The 11,672-nt window shown below is 35.6% G+C and overlaps 1 protein-coding gene and 1 long non-coding RNA gene across 2 annotated transcripts; both read right to left on the bottom strand.

Annotated features, from left to right (window-relative positions):
• Window positions 1-1,037: 1,037 nt before the first annotated feature.
• On the bottom strand, window positions 1,038-3,179 carry LOC111806876 (uncharacterized). Its single transcript, XR_015423137.1, has 4 exons — window positions 2,967-3,179; window positions 2,747-2,850; window positions 2,030-2,673; window positions 1,038-1,665 (listed from the first exon to the last, which is right to left on the bottom strand). It is a non-coding gene; the product is annotated as an uncharacterized LOC111806876 (long non-coding RNA).
• A 4-nt stretch (window positions 3,180-3,183) lies between these two features.
• FAS4 (RNA helicase family protein) lies at window positions 3,184-11,175 on the bottom strand. The gene is made up of 12 exons (XM_023692384.2): window positions 10,814-11,175; window positions 8,865-8,922; window positions 8,646-8,724; window positions 8,503-8,577; window positions 8,376-8,425; window positions 8,219-8,279; window positions 7,737-8,123; window positions 7,393-7,632; window positions 7,033-7,263; window positions 6,359-6,472; window positions 5,056-6,261; window positions 3,184-4,937 (listed from the first exon to the last, which is right to left on the bottom strand). Exons 2-12 carry the CDS (start codon window positions 8,912-8,914, stop codon window positions 3,465-3,467), a joined length of 3,966 nt encoding a protein of 1,321 aa, XP_023548152.2. The 5' UTR covers window positions 8,915-8,922; window positions 10,814-11,175; the 3' UTR covers window positions 3,184-3,464.
• Between the last annotated feature and the right edge of the window lie 497 nt (window positions 11,176-11,672).

Genomic DNA, 11,672 nt, shown 5'->3' with positions numbered 1-11,672 from the left:
ACACTATCTACTAGCGATGGGTTTAGGCCAGTACAAATGGTATCAGAGCTAGACATCGAGAATGGTGTGCCAGCGAGGACTCTGGCTCCCAAGAGGGGTGGATTGTGAGATCTTATATCGGTTGGTGCGAAAACATCTTCCTAACAAACATGTTTTGGAGCGGTGTGCCAGCGAGTACTCTGGCTCCTAAGAGGGGTGGATTGTGAGATCCTATATCGGTTGATGTGAAAACATCTCCCTAACAGACATGTTTTGGAGCGGTGTGCCAGCGAAGACTCTAGCTCCCAAGAGGGGTGGATTGTGAGATCCTATATTGGTTGTTGCGAAATTATCTCCCTAACAGACATGTTTTTAAACCTGTTTGGCTAACGACGATTCGTAACAAGCCAAAACAAACAAATAAACACAAAACAAATAAACCTAAAATATATATTAGAAAGGTTGAAAGGTCGAAATTCTTTTAGATAATTCTGAAAGTTCGCAAAACAAATAAACACAAATTCAAAGTTCAACGACTCGAACTTGTAAATTAAAATGAAAGAATCATATGACGAATATACTCTGAAAGAACAAATTTTAATAATCATTTCAAACACGTTTATAAATAAGTGATACTCATCAAGTCATAGAATATGATCTTAAAGCAATGAACCTATGACATATGGGTCAAATCAATGAAAGAGTGCATATTGATCAACGAATGAAGGAAGACATTTGTGGGGCTGTTTGGAAACATATTTCAATCTTCTCATTATGACATGCAGTACCTTTATTATTACCAACCAACCATTTGGATGATTTAGACATTATAATCAATGTCAAGCAAATTGAACAACTAGTAACATAAGGACTAAATTAATCATCAATTTTCGTCAATTTCATACCTGTTTAATCCCTTATACGTACATAAATAGTTTGTTTAACAGTATTTCAAACGAAAAGTCTATTAGAAGTTTCGACCGATCATGGTCGTCCACAGAGGTTGGCTCATAGTAAAGCTTTGTTTTAGGAGAAACAACACAAAATTAAGATGGAGATTCAAAGGAAAGCAAAGATTTCTCCCATTGATATTCACAATTGATGCTGCAAATATGTACGTGCCAAGTAAAGAATAAAACTGGTCCAAAGAAAAAGCCAAAAGCTTTCTCTATCCCCACACATGGCAACCTTCTAACCTCTTCGAATTAAAATAGTCTCCAATAAACCAGAGGGAGTCAATACGATCTAAATGATTTTCCTTTCGGAGTTCGAAGCAAATCTTTCTTAAAGTTTTTATTGGTTCAGTTCAAACTTGGGACTACATCTATCGAGCCTGAGATTAGGTATGGGTAGAGCTTTGAGTTACCTCTAATCCACTAAGCTCCTCTCTCACGATACAAATATCTCTGAAAAAGCGTCATTGCTATTCTTATTTTGAAGCACCAAATAATGAATACATACACAAAAATAATCACTCATCGAATTTAAATTTTCACCATATAAAATCCAGTTGAAAAGATACCTTTTCTTCAAGGAAATCGATACAATGTTGCGATGTTACAGATGCAACGTTTTGTATGGCATCGAGCAGACAAGCTTTTTCTTGGGGGAGTGCATAGCATAAGACGTCGCACTAGTGTCTCAACGTTGTCTAATAACCTTGTGGACACATTTGACCCCACAATTCTGAAATGAATTTTCATGTGATTCAAAATAATAAGCCACAAAATAAATAGGCTGGGGTTTAGGATATAAAGTGTGTGCAAAAAGTATTATCACCGATAAATATGACAATTAACATAAAAATACTGCTAAACGTAAGTTGCAGATTATCCATGACATAAAATACACAAGTATGTACCTTTTGAGGCAGAAAAAATTAAAAACTATACTGAATATTTCTTGGAAATGGAACTACCAAAACAATGTACTATAACTAGGCCTCGAGATCATCCATCAGAACAATACTTGATAAACAATGTTACTATAGGCCTCAAGATTAGTACTCAGAACAGTACTTGATAAACATGTTACCTGATAAAAATGTTACCTTCTCTAAGGTTGAAGGCTTCCATCTCCTATCTTTGCATTTGTTAGACTCGAAAGAATATAATAAGGACTCGAGAAATCGACCCATCCTGTAAAAGAGAGAAAAAATAACAGTAATGTTTGATAGAATGTGTCAATGAACTCAGTTTTGATCTCCTTGACAACCAAACGAGATGTTTTTTCTTGAATGGACTAACAAATCCATTCTCCATTTGATCCTAAAACCTGACTCAAAATATCATCAAGAAAATTCCAATCAATCATGTCAAACGTATTTTTCAATATCAAATAAAGAGTGACAACCCGAAAAGATCACTGTAAAGAATAGATGGAGAGTAGATCTTCACTTTCCAGATGATGCAGTATGAAATTCAAACATCAGATCACATGTTCAACCGATCAAATAAGACCCATAAAGAACAAACACAAGAACTTTTTTTAATATCAGAGCATTCCTTTCTCTTACTCATCCAGTTTCAAGAGGTGCCAGCAATTCCCTATTGGAGGAGTCTCGGTCATTATTTAAGGCTCACATGTCTTCTTGTAAAGCTCTTGTCCTAGTTTCTCAACCTCCTCCCTAACCTGCCAATGCAAGTCATCCCAACCTTGTAAAGCCTATCAACCAAAGGAGTAGCATACGCCAACCTACATAGGGCGCCAGGATCAGCCTTAGAAAAAAAGACTTGACTTTTCACCTATAGGACTAGAAGCACATTACCTAGAGAGATCAAAAGGACTGGAGCCTTTAGTGCTCTGAATTCCACTGACAGCATCTTCATTATAACAAGTTTTGGACCAAGGAAATTTCAAGCTAGATTTTTCCTGCAAATTCAAAAATAAAATTGTCAACCTTAAATCCAACAAAAATTTCAGAGAACAAAATTACAAAAAGAAAAGGATATGAAGAACAAAGAATTAGAACATGTTGAAATACATACCCTGTGCAGGACCAACTCCATCAGAGCTTCAGATACTAGCAGATCGAGCTAATGAGATAGGAAAATGTCAAAAAGATATAAAACAAAACCAAAACCACGCATAGAGAAGAAATTACAAAAGAGTGTATGACATGAAGCAAGAGTCACAATTTTCTTAAGAAAGAATGAAATAAAGTTAAAAATAGAAAGAACTCTAAAAATTAACCTCAACTGGTATACACTAATAAATATATACAAATCAAAACTTTAGAACCCTGTTATACGAGGGTGAACAACTATGGTTAAAAAACATAAGAACATCTCCTGTTGAACTCTGAAAAACAGAACAGACAACTCACCTCACCTAAAAGGCAAACCTTGAACCAAAATTTTGTATAAATAGAATATCTAATTTACAAAAGATGTTCGAATATTTTCTTCGTCCTCATATCTTCTACACAGATAAACAGTAGCAGGTTTCAAGTTCTCTAAACATTTTGTCAAAAGGACATTCGGTCATCAAAATTTTTTCTTGGCCCTTTTCAACTTCCTGGAGAGACGTTCTGGGGGCTCTTGTACTTCACACAGCATTTGTGACCAAAGGTCTTCAAAGTGACTGTGATAACTATCTTGAAACCAATCCAAAATTTCTGAATGGAGTTCATAAGGATTATCCTTCCAAACCACTCTCAATGTGGCACAACTATTAATCTTCTTGGACTTCAGTCTAGATAGAAGATTGCCTACTCTTTTTTGGCCTAATGCCTCTGGCCTTAAGATACTACTGGGAGGAGCTGCCATGAACTTACGCACATACTTTAGGCATGGCAACACATTCCCTTCAAGCAAAGCACATGCAAACACTGCAACTCCATGAGCATTATCTTTTATTGGGGCATTGTGTAAAGGAAGCTTCCAAAGATGAGGGCCAAATGTAGGAGCAACCCATGAAAACACTGTGTCATTTTGAGGATCGTAATAGGGTCTAGGATCTGTTAAAGGTGCTGAAAAAGTACACAAGGAACTAGCATATTTCACGAGCCAATTTGGTTTTACACTAGTCAATCCATGCATGTATGGTCGTTTTGTACGCAATAATTCATTGTACACCAAAAATTCTGGGGCTGAACGAGAAACAGACGACCGTCGGTTGAGGAACACATTTTCTTTTACCATGCAAGCTTGATACTTTCCAGTGCGTTCTTTTCTGTCATCTTCAGTTGACTTAGAAATCTCTCTAATACGTTTGGCAACCCTATCTGGCCAACCTGCACAGATTGCTTGGCCAATTATCTCTTCCTCGTTCAGTGAAAGAGGATGCTTATTGGACGGGATCCTCCAGACATTTTCAACATCCTCCAAAGTCCCATTAGTCCATGAAAAGTCTGAATCAGCAATAGCAGAACCACTATGATTGAAAACAAGTTGTAATAGCTGCTTTCTCAACTTGGACATTTCTTGCATAGTTTTTAGATGTAATGTGTAGGTGTTGCAGAATGCCACAGGACTTTCAGAAAGTTCAAAACATTGCAAAGCATAAGCTATCGTCAAAGCATCACTAGTAGGATTTGAAAACTTTTCACGGGAGAGTTTACCAGCTTCTTTTAGCTTCTTTTTCAATGACTTTTCCACTTTTTCTTCAGCTTTTGTGTCAGCAAGTTCAAGAGATCTATCATATTGTTCTAAATCATCCTTCACTTGACTTCCTTCAAACATCATGACAAAAGGATTCGACGTGCTCAAAGCTGCAGCTGCCGCGACAGAATATGCAAGAACAAGATTTGCTCGATCAAAAGTTTTCAAGTTTCTCATAATCTGAATAACCGTAAGTAGCATCCTGGAGTGGCGCGGACTCAAAGGATAGCGAGCCATTGCCTTCCCCAAGGGTGTCAATCTGCCATCATTATCAAGAGCTTCAAGAGCCTTCAAGCAACTCTCAGCCTCAAGTACCGCTGAGGTCTCAGGAGGAGTAGGAAATGGAAAATTGACCACCTATAAGAAACAAACATATCATCTTACGAGGATCAACCAACCCATATACTTAATAAAATAAGATACTAAATATCAAGTGAAGATGAAAATATAGTAATTCAGAACACATTACACATACCTTACTGATACCCATTGATTTCATAAGAAGGACAACACCATCAACTGGTATTTTAGCTATTTCAGCGAGAGAAAAATCAGGGAATATATTACTAAAAACTGCAGAAGAATAGAGACGATAACAATGCCCAGGCCCTGTCCTTCCAGCTCTTCCAGCACGTTGGGCGGCTGATGCCTTACTAATCCATTGTATTTCATAATTTTCAATCCCATTTGAGGAGTTATACGTTTTAACCTTTTCTCTACCAGTGTCCACCACATATTTTATGCCTGGGATAGTCAACGAAGTTTCAGCAACATTAGTAGCAATAACAACAAGCCGGTCTCCTTCCTTGACTTCTTCAAACACACGCAGTTGAGCCGCTGCCGGAAGCATGGCATAGAGAGGAAGAACATGCAATGCACCAACCAAGAAACCAAGTTCACCATTTTCTTTCATTCTTGCACTGACACGTTTGGCTGGTAATTCACCTTTTGTAGAGTGATCAACCTGTATTTTATCAAAGGCAACTTTTTCATCTAAGGCATCAAATGCAGCCTTGAGAGAAGCCATACTTGCATCTTCTCTTAAAACATCAGTAAGGTTGCCATCATCCTCATCAAACAATGCATCATCTTCACTAAATTCCAACTCGCTATCTGTTTCTGAATTGTATGAAGCATCAGACACATCGTCATTTACATCAAACTCGTCCTTATCACAAGAGCTAAATCGATCTGTTTGCTCACCAGCTGAAAATTCATGATCTTCAAATGCTTCATTAATCTCCTTCATATCTAAATTCTGAATTGAATTCATTTCAATAGCACCATTGTCTATTCCAACATTTCTTTCAGATGTTTTTTTAATCAACTTCTTTGAGGCTTCCCGAAGCTTCTTGCACATATTCTCAACTTCTCTCTGTCCAGTAACGAAGACGAGTATACCTCCAGGTGGAAGCTTTTTGTGAATTGCCAGAACTTTTTTATATGCTTGACCAATATAATCAACTGTATCTGTTCTCCTCGAGAAATGTACAGTTACTGGATATTGTCTAGTGGGAACTTCTATAATGGGAGGTGAAACATGAAACAACCTTCCCCCAGAGATGAAATCTTCCACTCGCAAGGTAGCACTCATAAGCACCAACTTCAATGGAAAAATCATATCTTCAGGACTAATTTCTCCTCCTGAAAGCATTATCTGTCGTTGTTTCATATGCAAATCCTGAATCGAGCAATAAGATAAGTTAGATGAAGTTGGAAAAACAATTAAAAGAAAAAAAAAACCCAAATACTTGCAAACAATAAAGGTTAGGTTTTACCTGACGAAGCTTAACAACACGTGACAGCATTCCAATTAATATATCAGTGTTCATACTCCTTTCGTGCGCCTCGTCGAGAATTAGAACAGAGTAACGCTTCAATAAAAAATCATGCTGCACCATAAAATATAACTTGTCTTCAACAGCTATTGCATAGATAAATCATCAGAAAATCATAGCTAATTCACAAACTAGATAAAAGAAGTGGAGACAATATATGACATGAGAGAGAGAGAGGGCCACTTAACCAAGGACAAAAAATTAGTTCTACTTCCAAACCATAACGTTGATTGCAGAGGAAACCAACTCGCATTTGGAACAAATGGTATTGTCTCATAGAGTATTCACATACAATGGTAAAAACTAAACACTTCACCACGCTACAAAAATGACATTTTACTTTTTAAATCTCCCCCAAATAATAAGAAAATGAGAAATTTCTGCAAGTCGTATTTTTATGTCTACACAAATGTGACAGATAAAGAAGCTTGAGGTGGATTGAAACTAACATGTCAATAAATTGATAAAACCACATTAATTGTAAGCATGACAATAGGAGATTCAATCACATTAAACACTGAAGTCAAAATGGAGAAACATATAAGATTATTGCATGAGACGTTATTTAACCTAAAAATACATTGGGAGGGAAAATCACATCTCAAAAGGAATACCTGAACTTCGCGAAGTAAAATTCCATCAGTCATGAACTTGATTGAGCTACTACCTCCAATTTTCTTGTCATATCTTACTTGAAAGCCAACCTCTTTGCCTAGATGAACACCAAGCTCATATGCAACACGCTTAGCAGTGGCAAGCACAGCAACACGCCGAGGTTGAGTAACCCCAATGGTACCTCTCTGGTGACTAGATTGTAATGAACCAAAGCCAGCTTCATACAGAAACTGTAGATTGTAAGAAAAAGGAAAATTTGTGAAAATGTAAGCTTGCAAGAAAAAATGATAAATTAAAACGCCTCTAAAAGAAGAGTCGGTAAAAGTCAACCATGAATAACAAATATAAAAAAAAAAAACCTGAGGAACTTGAGTTGTTTTGCCACAACCAGTCTCTCCACATATAATAACTATGGGGTTCTCATTTATAGCTTCCATAATCTCTTGCTCCATCATGACTATTGGGAGATCTTTTCGTTTGTCTTCAACCTCACATGGCCTCGATACAGGCACCACAATTGGCCTAGACAAAAGCCTCAATTCTGGAAGCGGGTCAGATGTCGTACAAATTTCTACCTTTGGAATTTCGTCCCTCTTATCCTTCAAATCATTTAGATCCATAGTCAGCTCCTAACCAATAACAATCCAATACATATAATTGAACAAGTGAGGTTCTAACTAACTACAAATGACACATAACATACCATTATCTCAGGTCCTTTAAAGTCACCATCCGTGCAGGTAGTGCAAGATAAATCTCTTCCACTTTCAAGTACAACCGCACAAATATTTTCAACTTCATCTGGCAAGGCAGAAAGGGATTTTCCTTGATTAGAGACTACGTTACCACTGTCCAGATCTTGAAAGGAATCCAAACCACATGAAACTTCTCTTTTTTCTATGCAAGGGCAATCCTCATCAGCCTCGGCAGAAAGTTGATGCCTCGGAGAAATTTCAAGAGATCCAAGATGACTTTCATCTTGTGATGTGTCAGAGCAAGTTTTCTCCAACTGCTGTTCATTCCTTGGAAACTCTATTCCTACTTTAGAAAATTGTATATCTCTGCTACGTTTTTCCAATCTTGTTTCATCCTATATCCATTATTCACACTGAATAACTTAGCAAAACAGAATCTTCAGGAAATTGAATAAATTATCAAATCAGTTAATGATTCGATGTTACCAACCTGACCAATATTAACAGAAGATCGCAAAAGAAGAAATGCATCATCTGGAATCTTATATTTCCTGTATCATGAGTGATTGAAACAGTGAGAAACATTATTATATTTTACCCATTAAAAAAACTGAAAAATGTTATCAAAGAAATTAGTGGGGAAATACTCTAATGTCTCCAAGCTTTTCGACAGTAAAAGTGATTTTTCCTTCTCCTCCTGCCCAGATAAAGCCAAAATAATTCAGTCAGGTAAAAGAAAAGAGAAGGAACCGCTAAACCTGCATATGCTCCTACCTCCAATTTCATCATCTTTTTTTTCTGCGACTTGCTCAACTTTGGTTTTTTATTTATCTGAGTGCCTTTACATCCCTGTACATGAAAAGTTTTGATCTCAAAATTTAATAAAATATATGAAAATGGCAACATTGTCACATTACCTTATTCATGTTTTTTCTCTTCTTATCGCTCTTTTTACTCCCATACAAGATGACTTGATTGCTACCACCACCATCCATACTACCAAATATAATGAAAATAAAGGTCTTTTAAGTAAACTATAGATAGGAACCCATAATCAAAATTCAAATAATGTTCAAAAAAAAAATATATATAGTTTTTCTTCCTATAAAAATTAGTAACAAAGAAATTTCTTATACCTCCATGAACCCTTCCCACAATCTAGCTGATCATTGACAAGGTCTTCCATTTAGTACACTGCACAAAAATGACCAAACTTCAAATGATGAATATAAGGTTAAAGGAAAGATGATGGCCAAAGAAATCATGTTAACATAAGAACCTTACAAAAAGTAGATACTGGAATTGACAATAACAACAGTGAAAAATAAAGTAAAGAGAGCAAGCATATAAAATAAAGTAACTAGAATTTCTATTTGTGGTTTCTTGAGGTTGGGAGAGTTTCTCTAGAAATGGAGTCGTGCATTTCCTTGAGCCCCTCATTCACAATCTGCCCACATCATGTGTAGTAATTCTCCATCCAAGACAAGTTTTAAGTCTTTTCATAATATACAATACAGCCACATCAGTGGAACTTGCATTATCAATTATGTGACTATTATGTAGTTGATGTTTTGCAATGAAGCCTACGTGTCAGTTGTAAGACAAACCCTCTTGGAATTACTAACTAAAAAAGATTTTAACTTCTTTTTCTATTCAAAATAAAGTTGAAATATGTCTCTAGCAATGGTTACTCTTGATGAATGGTCAAATCTATGACATGTAGTACTGCAAAACAATCTAAAACTCTCATTCTCTACGAATTTGAATAGCAACTCATCAATAATTATCATCTTAGCATATGTTGCTCTACATGTTGTTTGACTAAATAATGTAGTTTCAAAATTACTACCACACTTCCCATCTAATGAAGATTTAAAGCTTAAAGTGGTTTGTCATTTGTCTTCCATCTTATATGGGTACTTTCTACACTAATTTTTTAAGTGTTTTTAACGTGCTAGTTCCACCAGAAGTTGCATCACAAACATACTCTTTATCACAATAATTACACTTGCAACTCTTCTTGTTATTCTCTAATCTAGTGAAATGATCCATAATGTAGAGGTTGATTTATTAGGTCTCTTCTTCCAAGATTCAAATTGTATAGGCAATGGTGGCTTAGTTGCATAACAATTACTAGAACCAGAAGGAGTTTCAGAATTACATGCACTTGCACTATTGCTTTCCATCTATAAAAAGCAAAATGAAACTAAACTCAAACAAAGAAAACAATCTCCAACTCAAAATAATCCATACAAACCCAAAAAAATAACACAATTCATCCAATTGGACAACACAGAACACAAATTATATACTGACCAAAAATCATGCAAATCATATATGTTTTAATCTAAATCTTTCAATACACGCACTCATCATCATTCAATTACGGATTCAAAAAAATGAAAAGGAAAATATAGAAAAGTATCCTGCTTCATTTCAATGTTTCTCCTTTATTATGAGTATACAAGCACTCAAGCATAGAAAACAATATTTCCTTAATTTATATTTGTATGCTAATTCTACTTTCATTTATACTTCTTCAAGTTCTTGTCGCTTAGTTCATATTCCTTTTAACTCTTCTCAATATGCTAAGTCCAGTTTTGGGATCGATGATTAGGGCGGAACTTTCTGACGGGCCAGAAATTGGATTATTTGAGCTCAATTTGTGAGGAATTTGGTTGTGTTTTAAGCTTGTTTGGACTGCTCTATTATTGGAAGTTAAGGCTCCTGTACATACCGGCAATTACACTAGTTATTTCTGGAAAGAAGGATTCAAAAGAGATGTATTTTCTGCAAGTTAGAGGTTTGGATACAAGTCTGAGGCAAGTTTGTGCATTATTCCCTATGCTTGGAAGAATACAGTAAATGTGGCCTGTAATTCCCACCTATCCAATCAAATTTTTACTCTAAACAAAATAGGAACAAGAAATCTTCTCATGCATCTCATTCTATACATCGAACCAAATAAATGAATTCAAAGGTGTTTATTTAACTGTATTTGAGATTTCCCCAGCCCCATGCCATGCAGTAAATCCAAGTTGAGCAATTTAAACGTGCAGAGAGAGAGAGAGACACACACACACACCTGAAAGCTGCAATTATACAAGTCTTTTAGTGAAGTTGGAGGTAAGCGCGAGACGGAAGGAACTTCAGATAGGTCAACCGTGCAATTATACACGTCTTTCAGTCTATCGTGCGGTGACGGCGTGCGGCGAGGTAAGATTGAATCGATGAACAGTCTTTTAAGGGTTGAAGCAATTGAAACGACGAACCAGTTCAGAGCCCTAAATTCGGTGATTCAATTCGTCGACGATGCGAATGCTCTTGCGGTTGATGTTGGTGATCCTCTGTTGGAACCTTGGCAACTCAACCTGCAAATGCAGCCGTTGGTGGCGGATTCCGAAAAACCAGCTTTCCCCGGCATCACTTGATTTTGTAAACCCTTCCAAACACCTGATTTATTTATTTATTTTTTTTTAATAAATTTAATTAATTAATGGTTCTTAATTTACAAAAATAATATAATTAATTATTTAATTGTAATAAATCACTAGTGATTCATTTTAATATATATTAAATTTATTTTGACAAAATTAGTTCTATTTACTAAAATTATTAGTTAATTATTTAACTCCTAATTGCAATTATTAGTTACTTACGATTAATTAGCTTATAAAAATTTGATCTTTAATAATTATAATTAATTAATTATCTATTACATCAATTAATTATTTTTTGGACTAATTTTTAGTTCGTTCCTTCATTATTTATTAATTATAATTTTTTATAACAAATTACTGATAATCTTAGACAATATAGTAGTGAACACATTATTTGATAAAATAATAATTCTTGGATCACGCTGAAACTTAACTCTTCAATTAAAGATGTTATTTAAGAAAAGTGATATGAATGAACAACATGAATTATCAGTCCCGAGCCCT

This window comes from Cucurbita pepo, chromosome 12 (assembly GCF_057944985.1).
Source record: "Cucurbita pepo subsp. pepo isolate OVF chromosome 12, ASM5794498v1, whole genome shotgun sequence".
NCBI lineage: Eukaryota > Viridiplantae > Streptophyta > Magnoliopsida > Cucurbitales > Cucurbitaceae > Cucurbita > Cucurbita pepo.
This window is presented reverse-complemented; position numbering and strand designations above follow the sequence as displayed.